At 35.1% G+C, this 21,512-nt stretch overlaps 1 protein-coding gene across 2 annotated transcripts in view; it reads left to right on the top strand.

Annotated features, from left to right (window-relative positions):
• Nucleotides 1–21,512, top strand: part of EEA1 (early endosome antigen 1) — a 112,905-nt gene that overhangs the window by 17,012 nt on the left and 74,381 nt on the right. The window contains exons 2-9 of one of the 2 annotated variants that reach the window (XM_042992885.1): nucleotides 4,010–4,102; nucleotides 10,940–11,065; nucleotides 15,614–15,738; nucleotides 16,327–16,381; nucleotides 16,474–16,539; nucleotides 18,654–18,693; nucleotides 20,077–20,190; nucleotides 20,900–21,021. In XM_042992885.1, coding sequence (XP_042848819.1) covers nucleotides 4,010–4,102; nucleotides 10,940–11,065; nucleotides 15,614–15,738; nucleotides 16,327–16,381; nucleotides 16,474–16,539; nucleotides 18,654–18,693; nucleotides 20,077–20,190; nucleotides 20,900–21,021 — 741 coding nt within the window. The remainder of the gene's footprint in view (nucleotides 1–4,009; nucleotides 4,103–10,939; nucleotides 11,066–15,613; nucleotides 15,739–16,326; nucleotides 16,382–16,473; nucleotides 16,540–18,653; nucleotides 18,694–20,076; nucleotides 20,191–20,899; nucleotides 21,022–21,512) is intronic. The other variant, XM_042992886.1, reaches the window with a different exon arrangement.

Here is a 21,512-nt window from a genome sequence, read left to right as displayed (position 1 = left end):
GTAGTTATATCTTTGACTTGCTTACTTTTCTGGGAAGGTAAATCCCAGAAGAAAAGCCACCTCTACTCTGGAAAAATAAAGGATACAGAAATGGGGAAAATGTAGTTCTTGGGAGGTACAGCTTTTGTTTCCAGTGCTTTTGAGGATGGGTTCACTAGTTTTAAAACCTCTTGTGGGATGAGACTGTTGAAATGTTGATGGGTCAAAAATGAATTGCTAGTTTTATACAGTTCTTTATATTAAGTATGTAATTTAAAGGCTCTTTAACTTTTTCACCATTCAGCTCCTTTCTTTTTTTCTCAGATGCAGGAGTTGTCATCAGATCCAGATACCTGACTTTTATTTATAAATTCATGTCTCAAGCATACCATTTTGGGAAAGAATCTTACTATGTTTTTTAGAGTAGGGTAGATAATAGATGATAGAATCGTTAAAACATGAGAATCTTACGGATTTTAAATGAACACAATAAAGACAGACTCTGGATAAGTTTAGAACGTTTTAGAAGGTTACATTTTGGGAAAATGTGACAGGAATGTGGATCATCTATTGAAGTTTGCTTCTTTTTTTTTTTCTTTTTAATATCAAGAAAAGTTTCACTGTAAAAGTAATTTGACTATGGATCTAAAATTCCGAAAAAAAAAAAAAAAAATGAGCAACACCAAGACCTGAAAAACTAAAAACCAAAATATCCATAACTGTTTTGCTACAGAAATCATTATTTATATTTTGGGATATATACCCTTGAATCTCTCATATGAATAGTTTTTGTACACAATTATGATTACAGTGTGTATGTTTTCTTATTTTTCTGTGCAGCTTTTATAATCATTTTAATGGATGAATTTCAAAGTAGTATCACTTTTTCCTTACTTGGCATTTTATATTAAATATTTAATAGTTATGAATAGGATGTTTGCTTGTTGAGACAAATGTGTAGTGAATTGCTCTCAGTCTTGGGTGCTTACAGTGCATCTCAGTGGAGATGTCCAGCAGAGAAGCAGTATGGTTTAGTGATGATGAGCTGGTTTGCTCAAGTTAAAATCCTTTCTTCCATTAATTAGCCATGTGACTTTGGGCAAATTACTTATTTCCACACCTCATTTCTCTCGTGTGAAATGGAAATAATGATAGTATGTACCATTAATGTTTTTTGCTGAGGATTATTAAGTTAGTTGTTGTGCTCTGAATCTTGCCCAGTGTTTGACTAGATTTTCAGTTCCTTTAAGGTAACATCTAGATAGTAATGAATGATGATGTTAGAGAAGAAAAAGAAGAAGACCTTTAATCCTCCAGATTGTATGTATCATTGGGATGGAATATCAAGTATTAGAGACAGATTGGTAATGGTTGGCATGGATGGCAGATGGATGGGCTGTGTTGATCTTTTTAGCAACCCTCAAATGATTGTAGTTTAGTTGGTGTAGTAGAGAGAGCAATGCAAGAGGAATCAGAAGATTAGCATTTTAGATTTTTTTTTTTAAATTTATATTCAAGTTAGTTAACATACACTGTAGTCTTCACTTCAGGAGTCGAACCCAGTGATTCATCTCTTACAAATGATACCTGGTGCTCATCTGAAAAGTGTGCTCCTTAATGCCCGTCACCCATTTGAAATCCCCCCACCCCCTTCCAGCATCTCTCAGTTTGTTCTCTGTATTTAAGAGTCTCTTATAGTTTGCCTCTCTCTGTTTTTATCTTAGTTTTCCTTCCTTTCCCCTAGTTCATCTGTTTGTTTTTTATATTCCATTGATGAGTGCAATCATACAGTATTTGTCTTTCTCTGACTGACTTATTTTGCTTAGCATAATACACTCTAGTTCCATCCACGTTGTTGCAAATAGCAAGATTTCATTCATTTTGATTGCTGAGTAATATTCAATTGTATATATATACACCACATCTTCTTTATCCTTTCATCCATTGATGGACATTTGGGCTCTTTCCACACTTTGGCTATTGTCCGTAGCACTGCTATAAACACTTGGGTGTATGTGCCCCTTTGATGCAGCGCTCCTGTGTCTTTTGGATAAATATCTAGTAGTGCAATTGCTGGGTCATAGGGTAGTTCTATTTTTAATTTTTTGAGGAACCTGCATACTGTTTTCCAGAGTGGCTGCACCAATTTGTATTCCCATCAACAGTGCAAAAGGGTTCTCCTTTCTCCACATTCTTGCCAACATCTGTTGTTGCCTGAGGTGTTAATTTTAGCCATTCTGACAGGTGTGAGGTATTATCTCATTGTGGTTTTGATTTGTATTTCCCTGATGATGAGTGATGTTGAGCGTCTTTTCATGTGTCTGTTTGCCATCCGGATGTCTTCTTTGGAAAAGTGTCTATTCATGTTTTCTGCCCATTTCTTCTCTGGATTATTTATTTTTGGTGTGTGTGTTGAGTTTTGTAAGTTTTTTATAGATTTTGGATACTAACCCTTTATCTGATATATATCATTTGCAAATATCTTCTCCCATTCCATAGGCTGCCTTTTAGTTCTGCTAATTGTTTCCTTTGCTGTGCAGAGAAGCTTTTTATCTTGATGAGGTCCCAATAGTTCATTTTTGCTTTTGTTTCCATTGCCTCTGGAGATGTGTCAAGTAAGAAGTTGATGTGGCTGAAGTCAAAGATGTTGCTTCCTGTTTTCTCCTATAGGATTTTGATGGTTTCCTGTCTCACATTTAGGTCTTCCATCCATGTAGAATTTATTTTTGTGTGTGGTATAAGAAGGTGGTCCAGTTTCATTCTTGTGCATGTTGTTGCTGTCCAGTTCTCCCAGCACCATTTGCTAAAGAGACTGTCTTTTTTCCATTGGATGCTCTTTTCTGCTTTGTTGAAGATTAGTTGACCATACATTTGTGGGTCCATTTCTGGGTTCTCTGTTCTGTTGGTCTCCGTGTCTGTTTTTGTGCCAGTACCAAACCATCTTGATGATTACAGCTTTGTAATATAGGTTAAAGTCTGGGATTGTGATGCCTCTGGCTTTGGTTTTCTTTTTCAACATTACCTTGGCTATTCGGCATCTTTTCTGGTTCCATACAAACTTTAGGATTGTTTGTTCTAGCTCTGTGAAGAATTTTGATGGGGATTGCATTGAATAAGTAGATTGCTTTGGGTAATATTGACATTTTAAGAATATTTGTCCTTCCAATCCATGAGCATGGAATATTTTTCCATTTCTTTGTGTCTTCTTCAGTTTCTTTCATAAGCTTTCTAGTTTTTAGTGTACAGATCTTTTACCTCTTTGGTTAGGTGTATTCTTAGGTATTTTATGGTTTTTGGTGCTATTGTAAATAGGATCGATTCCTTGATACCTCTTTCTATTTTGCTTCATTATTGGTGTATAGAAATGCAACCGGTTTCTGTACATTGATTTTTTATATCCTGCAACTTTGCTGAATTCATGTATCACCTCTAGCAGTTTTTTGGTGGAGTCTGTCAGGTTTTCCATGTAGAGTATCATGTCATCTGCAAAGAGTGGAAGTTTGATTTCTTTGCCAACTTGGATGCCTTTTATTTCTTTGTGTTGTCTGCCTGCTGAGGCTAGGACTTCTAACACCATGTCGAACAAAAGTGGTGAGAATGGACATCCCCGTTGTGTTCCTGATCTTAGGGGGAAAGCTCTCAGTTTTTCTCTAAGGTCTTCTTTCTGATTTTTGTTAACAGTACAATCTTGAGAAGTCTTTTAGCCACTTTGTTTTCTCATCTCTAGAGATAACATTTACCCTTCCTCTCTCAGAGATGTCATTATGACTAAAGTGAGTTGAAGACTATAAGGCACTATATACAAATGTAAACTTTTTATTAATTTAAAAAGACTAAAAATGAGAGAATGCATACAGAGACCTTGATACGCTATTGGGCACACTCTGCAATGAAGGATAGCTGCTAGTGGTATTTGTCTTCTTTTATGTGTAAGACTAGCCCTGTTTACTGTTTAGATTATTAAGTAGTTTATGAATATATTATTAATACCTACTTTGATTTTTTTTTTTCTCTCTCTTCTCTGTTTCAGACTCCTGGGAGAGTTGGCTCTCAAGGTTCTGATTTAGACTCATCAGCTGCTCCTATAAACACAGTGGATGTCAATAATGAAAGCTCTTCAGAGGTATGGAAATAATAATTTGGCAATAAAATTTGGTATTATTAAAGGAAAATGAGCAGAGGCTTGAAGTAGTGGTCAGTAATTTAAACTTTCATAGGAAAGGTCTCATCCTTCTTACAAACTGGAATATGACTTTTGAATCACACTTCTAGAAAAATACGGTGTTTAGTTCTAAGACTAAGAAAGTGTATATTAAAATTGAAAATTCATATTGTTAATTTGTCTTCATTGCTAATGTCATCTGAACTTAAGGAAGATTCTGACATCTGTTTATAAAAATTACCAATTAATTAGTGTTTGTACTGGCATGAACTACTGAGTTAATAAAAAATTAGATAAACTTATCTATAAAGTTTATACATTACTTGCTGTCTTTACAACTTTGCAAGAACTTTTATCTTTCATAGTTTATTAAAAAGTAGTGGGGAAAGTAAGAAAGAACTCAATTTTTTTGAGAAGTTAGCCTTAGTATTTGCTTTATTATGATTATTTTTAACAAACATTGTTTGCTCATTATAGAAAAATGAGAAAAGGGAAGAGAAGAACATAAAAACCACCAATAATGTCCTTAAGATATGGATGCACTCACATTCTGCTCTGACAGTTTTTGTCACTTGCCCCTTTCTGGGCCCAGTTGTACTGCCTACCTAGTTCCCCTTTTCTGTGCTCCCCTTTCCACACCTGTTTGCTGGTGAGTCTGTTTTCTGTCTTGTGTATTTCTGATTTTGTCTCTATGCATTCATCTTCCTGTTTTGTCTCTTTCTGGCCATCTGATTTCATGTATATGGGTATTAGCCTTGAGAAGATCTAAAAGACCATGAAAGCGAGAATCAAAGTATCAGTTGAACTTTATTAAGAGCAAGTTTAATTGTTGACCTCAGTTGGATCAAAAAAAAAAAAAAAAAGAGTCTCTAGTGCGTAGTGAGCAGTGCCTGGTGATCCTGCTGTATTTTCTTCTTAGGGTCATTTTCCTACTCTTTGAGATAGTTTTACTGCCTTCTATATCCTCACATCTCTCATGTGTGCTACCCTCTCCCATCTTCCCTCAGTCACCTTCTATATCATAGGAAGTATTGGCTGAATGTCCAAAGCTATACTTGGCACCTTTGTTCTCCCTTTTTTAGTACACAGAAAACAGTTCCTTTTCTTATCAAATTTCAATCCATTCTCTTGTGCTCTGGATTCCATTCTCTCACATTCTCATTTTATTTTCTGTCCCTCCTGCCACTAGTTTTTACCCATGTCATGAATTATTCTTATTGGCATATAATACTGCTTTAGAGGTTCATATGCCCAGTGCTTGGGTACGTATTTGTCAAGGTCTTGGGTGATCTCTATCTCTCTTTCTCTGTCTCTCTCTCTCTCTCTGTCTCTTTCTATCAGTCTCTCTTTCAGTTTGTTTCCCTTTTACCTTGGCATCCCACTTTGTACAAACCCTAGGTTTTAACTCTGTGCCCTTAGCAGCCATCTATATGGAATTTGAAATGTCTCTGGGACTTTAAAGAAATAGTCAGAAGGGCGCCTGGGTAGCTCAGTCCATTAAGCATCCCACTCTTGATTTTGGTCCAGGTCATGATCTCACAGTTTGTGAGACTGAACCCATGTCAGGCTTGGTACTGACAGTGAAGAACCTGCTTGGGATTGTTTCTCCCTTTCTCTCTGCCCCTGCCCTCCTCAAAATAAAAAACTTAAAAAAGAAATAGAAATAAAGCAATACCTTGCTTTTATTCATATGATATTTATGTCATATTTTATTATTTAAGATAATGTGTAATATTGTCTTTGTATGGGCTGTTATAAGAAAAGTGCTATAGACTCAGTGGCTTAAACAACAAACATTTACTTCTCAAGAGTTCTGGAGGTTGGGAAGTTCAAGATCAAGGCAGATTCTGTGTCTGGTGAGGGCCTGCTTCCTGGTTTATAGGTGGCCATCCTCATATTGCTGAAGGGGCAAGAGAGCTGTCTGAGATCTTTTACAAGGGCACTAATCACATTCCTGAGGGTTCCACCCTTCTGACCTAATCACCTCCCTAAAATCCCATCTCCTAATACCATCACATTGGGAGTTAGGATTTCAATATAACTTCAACATAATTCCAATATGAGGATACACATTCAGTTTATATCAAACATGTAATGTGTATAATATGTAATGTAATAAGTGATTTTTTTATATCCTTCAGTTATCACCAGGATGGTTGTTCAGAGTATTTAGTATAATGAATCGCCAGAAGCAAATGTCTTTGTTCACTCTTTATCCCTGTCTAGTCTGGCTTCCATCCTTAGTACCCACTGAACTACTCATTGATGACCCGCATTTTCCTGCTTCTTTGGCTAGAGAGGGCAGGTTTTTTTGTAAGCTCTCACTGAAGTTTCCAGGTTGCCAGCTTCTCCAGCACCCAGTCTGGAATATATGATGCAAAAGAAAACCCAGAGTATTCATCATTGTATCAGTGCTTGGATCCTAAGATCCTTAGCTGGTCTTCCTTCTCTTCACCTTTCAGAGTTTTCTTATGTTTGTTTTATATATAATGTCTAGGGATGTTAGGTGTGCTCAACAGGAAGAATAGGGAAAAGTGTATCTATTTCTTTCTGTCTGCAGCTGGAAATCTGACCACTTTAAAAGTTGGATTATTTCTCTTTTTATTATTGAATTGTAAGAATTATTTATCTACTCTGGGTGCAAGTCTTGTCGATAGTTTGATTGCCTCCTATTTGCCCTGTTGGCTAGGGAAGGATTTCTGTCCTGGGCTCACAGGGATGGCTGAACATAAACTAACCTGACACTGGACAGATGAAGTCAACAGCAGTTTATTATTCAAAAGACTCATGGCCCAGGAGGACACTGTATGCCATGAAGGGCCATATGAGGATTGGACTCGGGAACAAAATGAACAACCACGGGCTGAGAGAGGCAAGGTTTATAGTATCAAGAGGATGAGGTGCCCCTTGGTTCCTGGAGCATATGATTGGCTTGTTAGAATAATTCTGTGGGCTGACAGGGAACTGAAACCTGCTGTTTAGGCATATGGAAGCTCTGTGAAGAGGAGGGGTGTTTGACTGCAGGCCCTATCTGTGGGAGCAGAGTGGTGAGGGAACTTGTAGTTAGGCCACGTGAAGCTCTCCCCTCACCTGTTGACAAAGGAGTGCGTAATACTGCGTCTCAATTTTCGACTTTACACCACAATCAGATATATGTGATGTTATGTTTTTTTCTTAGTCTGTGGTTTGCTTTTCATTTTGTTCATGGTGTCTTTCAAAGAGAAGTTTTTAATTTTGGTGAAGTCCAGTTTGTCAGCCTTTTCTCTTATGGATAGTGCTTTTTGGGTCATTCTATGAATTTTTTTGCCTAGCTCAGTGTCATAGAGGCTTTCTCCTATGTTTACCAATGGTACTTAAAAAAATTCATTTTAATGTGTATATTTAAGTCTGTGGTTTCTTTTAAAATATTGTGTATGGTATGGGATAGTGGTTGAGGTTCATTTTTTCCATATGGATATGGAACCCACAGCTTTTTATATAGTTGTTTCAGTACTATTGGTTGAAATGTTACCTTTTCCTATTGAATTAAATTTTTGCTTTTGTGGGAAATCAATTGACCTTATATGTGTGGTTCTGTTTCTTTATGCTCTTTGATCCAGGCATACAGATTTCCCGCTTTTAAGGTGTGCCAAGTTTTTTCTTATCTCTGGACATCTGTATGCTGATCCCCATGTCTTACTTGTTCTTTTACTTTTCTGCCTGGTTAATATCTTATTATCCTTCAGGTCTCATTACAGATAATTACTTTTTCAGTAAACTTCACTTGACTCACATATAGGATAGATGCTTATTCCATGTGCTTCTGGGGAATTGTATTTCCTATCCTTTTGATAATGATTCTGAGATACACTTATTTATCAAATATCTATTGTTGTCAGACGCTGTTCTGGATGCTGGAGATATGACAGTGAGTAAAATAGTCAACAATCTTTATCCTGGTAGGGGCACCTGGGTGGCTCAGTCGGTTAAGCGTCCGACTTCCACTCAGGTCATGATCTCGCTGTACGTGAGTTGGGCCCTGCGTCTGGCTCTGTGCTGACAGCTCAGAGCCTGGAGCCTGCTTTGGATTCTGTGTCTCCCTCTCTCTGCCCCTCCTCTGGTCGTGCTCTGTCTCTCTCTCTCTTCCTCTCTCAAAAATAAATAAACATTAAAAAAAAAACTTTATCCTGGTAAAGCTTATATTCTTGTAGGTGGGAATAGGCCAAAAACCCCCAAAACATATGAAAACGGACAGAGGGAAACAACTGGTGTTATTGAGAAAAATAAAGCAGGGAAGGAGGCATAAGAAGTGTTTTGGGTGGTTGCAATTTCAAATAGGATTGTCAGGGAAGACTTCTCTGAGAAGGGCATAGCTCAGGAAGAACTGAAAGAAGTGAGGAAATGAGTCATGTGGGTTTCTGGAACAACCATGTTTCATTCATGTGGAACAAGTGGAAAGTCTCTGAGGTAGGAGCATGCTTGGCATGTTGAAAAACGAGCAGGGAGGCTAGTGTGGCTCCAGCACAGTGAGTGAAGAGAGTTGGGGTCTGTGAGCTAATCAGGTCCACCTTATGCAGGGCCTTTCAGGCCTTTGTACAGACTTTGGTTTTTACTGCTGATGAGATGGGAAGCCATTGGAGAGTTCTGACAAGGGAAGTGACAAAACTTGTTTACATCTTTATAGGATACATTCTCACTGCTGTGTGGAAAATAAACTGTTCGTGGAGTAAGGATAGAAGCAGAGAGGCTGTTGAAAGGCTGTTGCAGTGATCCCTGTGCGGTGTGAGACTGATTTGCGACAGGGTGGTTAACAGTGGAGGTCCTGAGGGTCTAAATATAGTTTGAAGGCGGTTCTACTGGGATTTTCTGATTCGTGTGCTCTAAAATGTAATTACTTTCTTTCATAACTTTTTCAAGAAGCCTGTAAGCTTCCTGAGGATGGGACTTTGTGCCTTATTTTATCATTTTGTTCTCAGTACCGTAGAATAATGGCTGGAACACAATAATCACACTTGGTACACACATTTTGAGTGAATGATTGAATATTGTATGTGGAAACTTACAGTGAAGAAACTAGTAAAGTCAAAGGCAGAACAAAGCTATCATGGCAAAAAAAAAATATGCAAATGATGCATTCTTTTAAGGAATTACTATTCTGTGGTTCCAGCACTTTGGACTGTGGTTGCCTAGAAGACAACTCTTTCATCAGTAAAAAGAGAAAACAACAAAGAAAGAATTCACGTTCCTCACTTTCATCCTCTGGCTAATCTCCTTTAAGGGTTGTTAACAAAAGGAATTAATGATATTAATCATTGCTAACATTTATTGAATGTTTTCTTTGTATCAGATGCTATGATAAGCACTTTGCATGTACTATCTCATTTAACTTTCATGAGACCCCCCCCCCCCCATATGAAGTAGGTGTTACTGTTACCCCATTTCACAGATGAGGAAATTGAAGGTCATGTAATCTACTAAGAGTGGTGTGAATCCAGGATTCGAAGTCTAGCTCTTAACTACTGCCCTGCCTGCCCTCCCACTTCGGGTCCTTATTTACAGTCATCCTCTCCTTTGTTATATCCTTAGTGACATTAGTGACTCAAGGAACATCCAAGTCTCCCAGTTTTTAATGTTTTCAATGCCAGTGATCTTTATTAATTTTTTCTAGCTACTCAAGTTCATGGCAGTACCTTCCATCTTATGCAGTAGAATAGTTCACCTGAGATGTCAAAACTGTATCTTTCCATTCTTACACAACTACCTGTCTTCTCAAAAACTTTCTCATGTTCTTACTACTTCTTTGGCCTTGCTGAATATTTCAGGTTTTTAATTCCTATTTTCTGGTCTTTCAACCTTTCCTGGCTTCATTTCCTTTCCTCTCTAACCATACATCTAATGACAGAATATTTATTGAACAACGCCTTATGACTAGACTAAGCATTTTATGTACTTCATGATAACTCTAGAGGAATAGGTACTAACATTAACCCCATTTTATAGATGAGGAAGTTGACGTTTAGCAAAGTAAAGTAACTTCCTTAAGTCATATAGTTAGCATTGGTTGAGTCTCAAATCCACATTATTTTTGACACAAAAACTCATGGCGTTTATAACCTATTGTCCTTCACTACACTCTCCATTTTATTCACTTTCCGATACCCTCAGTTCCTCTGTTCTCTTATCCCTCTACTTTCCTGTCTGACAAAACATTAAACCATAGATCAGTGTAATGGCCTACATTTTAAAATACAGATACTGTTAGGAATAGGGAATTGGGGAGATTGACTTAAAATGGTTTTATTTGGTTCATAAATTTAGAAGGAAGAGTCCCCTACTGGGAATTACGGCTATGGGCAAATATGGGGTCTTAGGCTAGTGGATTATGGTAAAGACTAAAAATTGCTTTCATTGTAAGAACTTTTTTTGTTGAGAATATGATGTCGCATAAAGCTATTTGTTATAACTGCCTGTCATTTCTTGATCGAAAATAAAAGCTAACTTGCCAATAATGGCCCTTAGATAAGTAAGGACAGACTGTCATAAACAAAAAGAATAATAATATTCCAACTAAAGCAACTGGTAATTGTAATAAAATTGAACCAATGGGAATTTCCAGCATAAGGATGGGAGCTACTTTTAGACGTCCTACTTTGAATAGATCTTTCAGTTTTTGTATATAGTTACTACTTGAAAATTTCCCTTATGTATACTAAAAAGAGATGTACTAATTATTTTCCTGTTATGTCTGTTTTCATTGTCTGTATTTTGTTTTATAAATAACTTTTTATGTATATCCTCCTAAAAGTTGTTATTTCACAGGGTTTCATCTGTCCATTATGTATGAAAAGATGTATAACTGCTAGTGATTTGTCGGAGCATTACCAGCAAGTGCACGCTGAAAATGAAACAAGAGGACAGGAACTTCTTAATGACTCCAGTGTTACTGTGGGTCCTGTATATTTTTTGCTTTAGCAGCTTGGTTATGGTTGCAGAATAGCTTTGTTTTTCCTTGCCTTGGTGTTGCTTAACTTTTTCTGCTACAAAGGGAATATGGATTGCTTTAATCATGCATGCTTAAAAGAAGGTTCAATAAGGAAAGCAGGCTCTTGGGAAGTTGGGTTCATTGCTCTTACTGTTTGCAGCTGTCTTTTTTGTGAATCTGTAAACAAATATAAAAGTTTAAGTTAATATTTTTCATAAATTTTGCCATGAAATTCAAAATATAAAGTGGATGATGTCTGATTTCACCATTTGTAAGTTGTATCTTTATTATTTAGTTAATGTTTTATTAACGCATATTTAAAAATGCTTTGGGTTAAAATGCTTTATACTCGTATATAGAAAGAGGACTTTGCATGTTAATTGTTGCTGTTTTTATTTGAGAAAGTATCCAGCATTAGAACCTGGATGTACCATTGTTTCAGTCTTTGTTTTGACTCCCTAGACTTGAGGAAGGTGACAAATGGCACATACTCATCATTAACAGTGTATCATCCAAATGTCTCTCTGTAGTGTGTGGGACGGCCCATATCTAAGGCTGAGGGTGGAAGCCAGTGAGGGCAAGTATTGCCCTTTTGCAGGCTGGAAAAAGTTTCTTAGATGGTCTTGATCTATCTCTTTCTTTTGAAAATCACTGCAATAATCTAAAAACAAAGAGAAACATAGCTTTTCTGATTCTTTTGCAAGTCTCACAAAAGAATGAAACTCCTTGTACCCAGAAAGACACAAGAAAAAAAAAAAAAAGACATGTGTTTTTCTGTCTGGCAATTATATATATAAGAAAGGATTTCACCAAACATTCACTTATTTGGCATATTTGTAGTGTACTTCTTATGCATCATATATTTTGGTAAGTAAAGAATATAAAAAAAGATATGATCTCTATCCCAGGCAATTTCTGTGATAAATATATTTGTAAAAAGAGTGCAGTGGTGATTCAGCCTGAGGAGAACCCCAGAAAAGCTTTACTGGGGAACAGTTAAACCAGACATTTTCTAGGGTGATACGGAAAATGGGTGCAATATAGGAAGACACCAACTGGTTAAACTAGCTACCTGGTGCAAGCAAAAAGAGAGACCTAAAAGATTCTTGGAGCTCTCCTTAGCATTTTACCACTTGTCTTTCATACCTCTTGTGCCAACTTTTCTTCTTTATGGGTTAGCCAAAATCAAAAGTGACAATATCACCTACTTGTCATTTAAATAAGAACTTTATTTTTAACTGAAAGAGCACTTGGTATAAGAAGGATACCATAAATATCAAGTTAAGGTAAGTTCTTTAAGTGTAGTGTATCTGAGAAAGGATTAGAGATCGCTGAAATCTCAGAGTAATCTTAAGTAGAGTGTGTGTGTATGTCTGTGTGTGTGCATGTTTGGAAGTTGGTGAGAAATTTGGAATAATTAAGGGAAAAATGTAGCTGGCTGTTTTTAGTGTTTTACTGTTTACTAACAGCATTTTTGTGGAAGTTATCGATCTACCCTCGAAGGTGGTTGCGAAGAAATAGAGAAGCAGTCTCTTAATATCCACAATTAGTATTACAAAGCACATGAATGAAAGATCATGCACTGTATTCAGGGGGCATCCCTCAGATATTCACTCTGAGCTTATGTTACTTTCATTATAAATGACTGATGTGGTCTTGATAGGCTTTTTTCTTTATCCTTCCCATCTATATCAGGCTAGCATTACTAAAAATAGCACGTGAATAATATTTTTAAAACATTTTTGTCTGCGTTTATTTATTCTGAGAGACAGAGTCTGCAAGTGGGGGAGGGACAGAGAGAGGGAGAGAGAGAGAATTCCAAGCGGGCTCTGCACCATCAGTGTGGAGCCCAACACGGGGCTCAGACTCACCAACTGCGAGATCATGACCTGAGCCGAGGCCAAGAGTTCTGTGCTTAACCGACTGAGTCACCCAGGCGCCCCACTATGTGAATAATTTTAAGAAATGATTGTGGAAAGACAAAACAGGGTGTAAGAAAAAACTATAAACTGTGGGTCCAGAAATTAAAGAGGCCAGAATTAATAGAGTAAAAGTCACCCGTTCAGTGATAAATATTTATGCATCTGAAACACCAAACAACAAGTTTAGTATCTTCTATTTAAGAAGGTGAGGAAGTATATATATTTTAGAAAGATTTATTTTTATTAGAAATGTCCCAAAATTAAAGTGTTATTTAAACATGGAAAATTCATTTAGGTGAATCATATGGAAAATTCACTTAGGTGGAATATTTCTATGATTAAATATATATTACTGAATTTCTAAAATTTCTCTTTAGGGATGAATCAGTTCTTTCTGGAGTATTAACCTGGTAATATTTAGAAGCTTTAAGAAGGTATGGCATACCTTAATGTGATCGTTAGCTTTCTTGGTATCTTTAGATATCTAGACCCAAAATCTGGAAGTAGAGACAATAGTCAAAAAGCCAAAGTTGTGAAGATTAAATAGTGTAATTGGTCTATGGCTTCTCTGGGGAACATTCTGTAATTTGCCTTCTAGATACTAGTAGAAGCTGACATGCAAAAGACAAATGACCGGGTAAATAGTATAGCTGTTGCACTAAAAGCATGTTAACTATTGTGGTACAACAGTTACCGAGTAGAAGTTATAAGAATGGCAAATTAGGTATAAAGTGGAGCCGTCAAAAAACAATGGTAGATAATAGATGATTTTGAAGAAAGAGCATAACATGAGCTAGATTAACACATAGGCTGGGGACATTCATTCATTCAAAAGACAGTGCTGCGCATCAAATATCTCTGGAGCCAAATGGCGTCATTCAGATGTGCAAAGGTACATCCTGAGTACTTAGTGCTACTACCTTTGCTTATTTCAGAGTTTCATAGGTGACCATTGCGTTCACTCACCTGTTGTGCCCCTGCCCTTCGCTCTACTTCTATGATCAGAACATACCTCTGTTTTCCAAACGCAGCACGTCTGTGTTTCAAACCTCTTTCCACACCTTTGTTAGAATGCCTCTCTTTTATTTCTGACAAGTGACTCCTACTCGTTCTTCAGTACCTAATTCCAGTGTCCAGTGTATATACACATACATATAACATAAATGAGTTTCTGTGTAGTTTTTGTAAAACACTAACTCCTGCAACAGACAGAGTTGGATTCTTTTTTTCCTGTGTTCCTATAGTTCCTTATATTTACTTATGTTATACCATTGTCTGGTAATGTTTGTCTACATATCAGTATTCCCTAGTACTCAGTGAGCCTTCATTCTGCTACATAATGTACATAAATAAATGAATATATGCTATTTGTATAGCACCCAATGAAGGAGAAGTTTATTTTTAAGTTTTTACTTGTTCGGAGTACTTATTACTTCACTCTATTCCTTGGAAAGTTTTATAACCTGCAAGATGTTAAAGCTCTTCTGTCTTTTTGCCAAATTCTGCCCTGCCAGGTTCATTCATATTTTTGTTTTTTTATTTTTATCTATTTTTTAAGTAGGCTCCATGCCCAATGTGAGTTTTGAACTCACAACCCTGAGATCAAGAGTCTCATGCTCTAACAACTGAGCCAGCCAGTCGTTAATTTATTTTATTCATATTTTTAAAATAAATATATAACATAGAAAATATAGAGTGTGTTCAAAAATAATACAGTAGCCATTAGGGAAACATGGATGAAAAGCTCCAGTGTGTTGTGTATTATAGGGAATGTAGAAACTTGACAAGCTACTAAGGGTAGTGCTGGAGGGAAAATCAGTATATGCAAAGGCCCGGGAATGTGGGATACCGTGGTGGGTTTGGAGAACGTAGGTAAATCTGAATAGTTGGAAGTGTCAATATAATTGTGGAGAGTGAGAGGTGCCCCAGCATCAGAGTGATTATTAGGTCATTGAGGAAATATTCATGTAGGACCTTGTATGCCATAACCATATAATTCTGAGAATATTTATAAGTGTTTAATATTTTATGGGTCTATTAATTTTAGGCTTGTACAGTGTTCATCTTAGGTTAGCAAAGAATTTACTGACTAGAATACTTCTCAAGCATTGTGGATACTCTGTGGTAATTATGAGTTATTTAATACGGTACCTTTTCCCTCAGTGATCAGAATGCTTTATATTCTTAATTTTTTGGTTATCATTACTAGGAAGTAGATTGGAACAGCTGTTATTTTACTAAGGGGATATCTAGAGAGAGGGGTGGGAATATGATGGCAGACTTCTCAACTAGTCTTCTAGGTTAGAACTTCTCAAATTAGAATTCTGTACTCTAGCCATCAATTTACTCAACCTAAAAGATAGTTGTAAGGGTTTTTTTTTTTTTTTTTTTTTAATATTTTGTAAACTTCAATCAGAATAGATGGTGATGTACTTTTGCACAATACCTGAATTTGGGCTTAACATCGTAAGTTACAATTTACTAATGGCACCATTGGTGTAAGACATTAGACCGTATTTCATAACACACAAATTGCTATTTTACAATATTCAACACAGTTTTGTAACCTTTTTCTCCCTCTTTCTATAGGGTTTCATATGTCCCCAGTGTATGAAATCCCTTGGGTCTGCTGATGAACTTTTCAAACACTATGAGGTAGTTCATGATGCTGGTAATGATTCAAGTCATGGAGGAGAGGCTCTTGCTCTGAAGCGGTACAGTACAATTGCTTTGAAGTGTAATGCTATTATGAATGCACGTGATCTTACCTCTTTCCTGTGTTAGGGCCTTGAGAGTGTGCTCACCATTCCTTGTCAGACTGACTCTTAGGTGAGGAGAACAGAATGTAAGAAGTTTGACAAGACTCAAGGAACAGAAAGAAGCCAGTGTTGCTTGAGCTGAGTAAATGAGCAGGAGAGTGTTAAGACAAGGATTAGATTGTATAGATTGTATAGTCCTTGTTAATGAGTTTAGATTTTATGCTAACTACAATAGGAAGGTATTGATCCTTATGGTTAGTAAATTAATGGGAGATATTTTGTTTCTGGCCTCAGGCAGTTAATGATTATATCATTTCTGTGATAAAGTGTTTTTCCATTTATGAATGAGGAGCTTTCAGAATAAAATTATTTTTCTAAGGGTTATATATATATGCCAGTATACATAAAATTCTAAGCAGCTTTTTTTTTTAAGAATTGCAAAAACTAGAAATTAATGTGCAGTCACTAGCCATGATTTATTAAGAGACCAGGTTGTTAGAGAACATTAATTATTAATTCCTTTTTTCTCCAATATATGTTTAGAGATGATTTAACACTACTTAGACAAGAGGTCCAAGACCTTCAGGCTTCACTTAAGGTAAGAGTAGAAATGATTACATTTGTGTATTTTCAGTGTTTCAGATAATAAATCTTTTGAAATTTAATTAAAAATCTTTTTTTTTTCCTTAGGAAGAAAAATGGTACTCAGAAGAATTAAAGAAAGAATTAGAAAAATTTCAAGGGCTGCAACAGCAAGTAAATGCTTTTAAATACTTGAAGTGTGTTTATTAGATGTTTATTTTCATTGTTAAAAATAAGCATTTTGTAAGCAGGTGGCCTGATATAAATAACTTCCTAATGAATTTATCTGTATTTAATAGCCTACAGTGTATATTCTTTGTAATTCTAATGAATGCAAACAAATATTTTGGAAGCTCAGATGTTATTTCTTAAAGGTGCTCCATTAAGAATCAGTGACCTGTGGGTTGTTTTTTTTTTTCTTAATACCAGGCTGCATTATTCTTATTTTCTGAAAATATCCCTAAGTGGTTAAAAAATATAGGTTCAGACAATAGTGAGATTCTTCAGAGCATTTGTGTTGTGACAAATGGGAGATCACTAAATTGTCTACTAGTAGGGAAAGAACTATTAACTGTTTACTGTTTATATTCTTTTTAAAAGAATTTTTAAAGTTTACTTATTTTTGAGGGAGGGAAGGAGGGGGAGAGAGATAAAAAGAGAGAGAATCCCAAGCAGGCTCTGCACTCTCAGCATGGAGCCCGACATGAGCTTGATCTCACCAATAGTGAGATCATGACCTGAGCCGAAATCAAGAGTCAGTTGCTCAACCGATTGAGCCACCAGGCACCCCTGTTAATATTACTGAAGATTGTTTGAAAATATGGGGAAATGGTTGTATTAACAATTTTAGTTATTTTTTTAAACAGTATTAGGTTTTAAAAAACAGAATAAAGGTATTTATGTATATGTGTATGTATACACACAAACACACACAGCTTTATATAAAAATAATATGTAGAAAAAACGAAAATCATGGGTAACAAAAGTGGTTACTTTGGAGTAAGATTCTGTTGATACATAATTTAATGTATTTTCTAAATGTCTTAACCAACTATGATTTTTATATTAAAATTATATTGGCTTTTGCACTACAATTACATGAAGGATCATAGAGTAATAAATTTTACTAAATGTAGTTTTCATTTGTAAGAATAAAGTGGATAACCTTCAATAATAGTTCTAATATTTTTATAAAGTAATTAGTGATCCTGTTGCCTGTTATCTTAGTACATTGTGACTCTCAGTCTATCTTTTTTGCCTTTTTGTTTTTTCACCAAAAATTGTCATTTGGACTAGAAAAAAAAATCCCAAATAAATGGATAACAAGATATTATTAGTCTTATTACTACTCAGCTTCTGTATTTGAGGCTGTGAAAGAGGTTTTTAGTAATCTAAAGTACTTGAAGTTCATTTACTCTGTTTTACATAAATGCCATTAACAAATAATCAAACATGTGCTGTATTATTTTTTTGTACTTGAAAACAGAGGAAATTGTTTACCACATTTGAGATGACTATTTCACATTTAATAAATTAAATTCTCCACAGTGCAAGGTGACATTGCCTTGGTAGGAAATTTACCTTGGGGAAAATGTATTTAAAATATTGATGGTTCTTAGCAACCAATATGTCTAAATCTAATGTATAGGAAAATAAGTCAGATACACTAGGAGTTGCTTTATTAAACTCTTGAAGATATGTGTAATTCTTTAGAATGTGGAAATAATGACTTGGCAGTATAGTATTTTATTCCTAATGCACATAATAAATTAAACCTTATGGAATATATTCTTTATTTCTGCTTTTTTAAAAGATGATTTATAATCATGAATTAAAAATTTGTGCTTTTAATGCCAAACTTTATAGTAGTGATGGTTCATGGCATGTTTTCACTTTTGCAGATTTTTATATATTATAGTATTGAATCTTATTTGCTGACTTCAGTATTGGCTTTAGAATCTATATTTATAATGATAGTTTATACTATTTTAAAATCTTTACTGAATTTATAGAACTTAAGATGGTACCTATTATAAGATTCACAATAATTTAAATATATGGTAACATAAAAAAAATTCTTAGAACCAGTGACTACAGCTAGATCATTATGCCAGTCTGCCTAATGGTACTTTAGAAATCTGGAAGATTGTGAACAGACCAAAATTTAATCAGAATCTTGCTACTTACCTGATAGAATGTGGCTTGTAGAGACTTTTTTTCACATTGGCAATTATAATAGTATTGTCTTTTTCTTTTAATGCGTTTGTTTATGTCTTGTTTCCATTGAGGAGTCTAAACCTGATGGATTGGTGGCTGATTCATCAGCAGGTAACTTTGAACTTTGCTTAAAGCAGATATTTCTTCATTTTTCTTTTTCTTCTTCTTTGTTTATTTACTTACTTTTGAGAAAGAGAGAGCTCAAGCAGGGGAGGGGCAGAGAGAGAGGGAGACAGAGAATCCCAAGCAGGCTCCACATGGTCAGTGCAGAACAGAGCTAGAGGCTCAAACTCAGGAACCCGTGAGATCATGACCTGAGCCCAAATCAAGAGTTAGAAGCTTAACTGTCTGAGCCACCCAGGCACCCCTCTCATTCTTCTTTTTCACTTTTTACTTTCTTTTGCTCTGATCCCTGCTACATGAATTTGTATTGTGATTATACTTTCTGGCTTTAAAACAGTGAAGCTAATAGTCATATTTTAGGTTTAGAATATTAGTTGTGAACTTTATAGTTTAATCAGTTGATAAAAATCTTAGTGTTTTCTTTGTTCTGTATATTCTGAAGTTATAAACTTCTGAAATATCACATTAGTACATTTTAGTGAAAAGTTAAATCTAGTTTGAAGAATGATGTCCTCTTTTTCTCTTGAAATAAAATGATGAAGCTAGCATCTTTGTAATTGACTTTGGAGGAATGCTCAATGAATAATCAAATTTGTATTTTGAGGTTAGCTGTTGTATTTACTTTCCCTCTGAAATCTGTCTCGCCCTTTTTTTTTGAAATCTCTTTAGGAGAATGGAGTATTAGGAGTTGACTGCATATTTTAATTATTTTATTTAAGATTTGGATTGTTCTTAAACCATTTCTTTCTTTTTTTAATGTTTATTTTTGACAGAGAGATACAGTGTGAGTGGGGGAGGGGAGGAGAGGGGAAGAGAGTAGGGGAGGGGGAGAGGGAGGCACAGAATCTGAAACAGGCTCCAGGCTCTGAACTGTCAGCACAGAGCCTACTCTGGGCTCGAACTCACAAACTGTGAGATCATGACCTGAGCCAAAGTTGGATGCTTAACCGATGCTTAACCCAGGCTCCCTGTTCTTGTTTCTCAATATAATCAATTTTATTTAGAAAGCCAGAATATGTTCCTTTTTGGACAGTTGATGGTTATAGGAAAATAACTGAAATGTAAAAGCAAAATACTTTTGAAACAAATATTTATAGATTATTTGAGTATGATGCTAAATATTCCTTTAATTTGTTTTATATATTTATAAATTATGACTTGTGTCTTAAATGAATCAGATATGCTTAATTCTTGAAATATGAAGATTCTCCATTTGTAACTGGATGATAGACTCATGTTGATTCTCTTTTTTTTTTCTTTTCATGTTGATTGTCTTTAACTACAACAATGATTAGGATATAAGTAATAACAGTTTAGGAAATGTAATTAGCATTAATTATGTATTTAAATAGCTATGATACATTTTTGTAGAACTACAGTCTTTGGAACACCAATTAGAAGAAGCCCAAACAGAAAATTTTAATATTAAGCAAATGAAAGACTTATTTGAACAGAAAGCAGCCCAACTTGCCACTGAAATTGCAGGTAAATTGAATCAGATCTTTTTAGCCAATGATGAGTCTCGTTACCTTTTTGCCATTGTACATCCTGGAAATAAGGCATTGTATTTTAGTGTATTGTATTTTGGTGTGATAAAACATTTGTTATAGACTATGGTAGTGATTATTGGAATTTAATAATAGAGTTGCTGTATAAATTATTTTGTTTGTCCTCTCACCTCTTCCTTTCAAAGGATCGATTTTCTCTGTAGAATTTTTCTTCTAATTTAGAAAAGGTGAATTTTCTTTGGGGCATGCTTAAAGATTAACAAGTAACATTTTGAAGAAATTAAATAATACAGTTAGATTTAACATTTGGTTATGCTATCAATTACTTTTTCTTTAACTACATGCTTTTAGGTTAAACTATTATATGTGATTAAGTATACATTAAGATGATAATTAGTGACAGTGCTGTATGGAATTTAGACAAAAACATCTGATTATTTTAAGTTCATCATTTAATCAGAAGTAAAAGTTTATTGTATATATTTAGGGTTATCTAAGGAATGTGAATTTGAATTAATATTAATAATATGTACATACTAGTAATATGTAGTTATCCATACATAATAATATGTAATTAATACATATTAATATGTAGATATGCAATGTAATAGATAAGAATTTATAAAACTACCCTTTCCTAGAGTTAATGTCATGAAACTAATATTTATGTAACTATCTTTAATTAGATATAAAGTCAAAATATGATGAAGAAAGGAGTCTTCGAGAAGCTGCTGAACAAAAAGTGACATATCTGACAGAGGAATTAAACAAAGAAACAACTATAATTCAAGATCTGAAGACTGAACTGGTAATTCAGAAACCTTATTGAAATGTACTTTTATAATTTTCTAAATGAAAAATGAAATATATACTCTGAAAAAATGTTAAAAGTATTGCTTGAGTAAAATGAAGGAAAGGAAAATTCCCTCTAGTTCTATCCTTTACACATATACCAATGTGATTTTTTAAATAAAAATGGAATGTGTGATACAAAATTTATTACCTTAACATTTTTGTTGTTTCTATCTTAATATCATGTGTCTTTTTACTAGTTTCCTTATCTGCGTCTCTGATCCTGACCTTTCCCTGCCCTTTAGTTTTATAAATCCACCTACTTTTAGAAAACTTCTGATTGCATTTCTAGCTTCATTTCGGATTCAACAAGTGTAGCATCAGGTCATCGTATTTCCTCCCCAACTATTTCTGTCATTGGTACTATACGTCTTCAGTGCTCTCCCAAGGTGTACAACTTTGGATCTGTCCTTGTCTCCTTTCTGTCCTGTATGTATGTATGTATGT

Source organism: Panthera tigris, chromosome B4 (assembly GCF_018350195.1).
Source record: "Panthera tigris isolate Pti1 chromosome B4, P.tigris_Pti1_mat1.1, whole genome shotgun sequence".
Classification (NCBI taxonomy): domain Eukaryota; kingdom Metazoa; phylum Chordata; class Mammalia; order Carnivora; family Felidae; genus Panthera; species Panthera tigris.
This window is presented reverse-complemented; position numbering and strand designations above follow the sequence as displayed.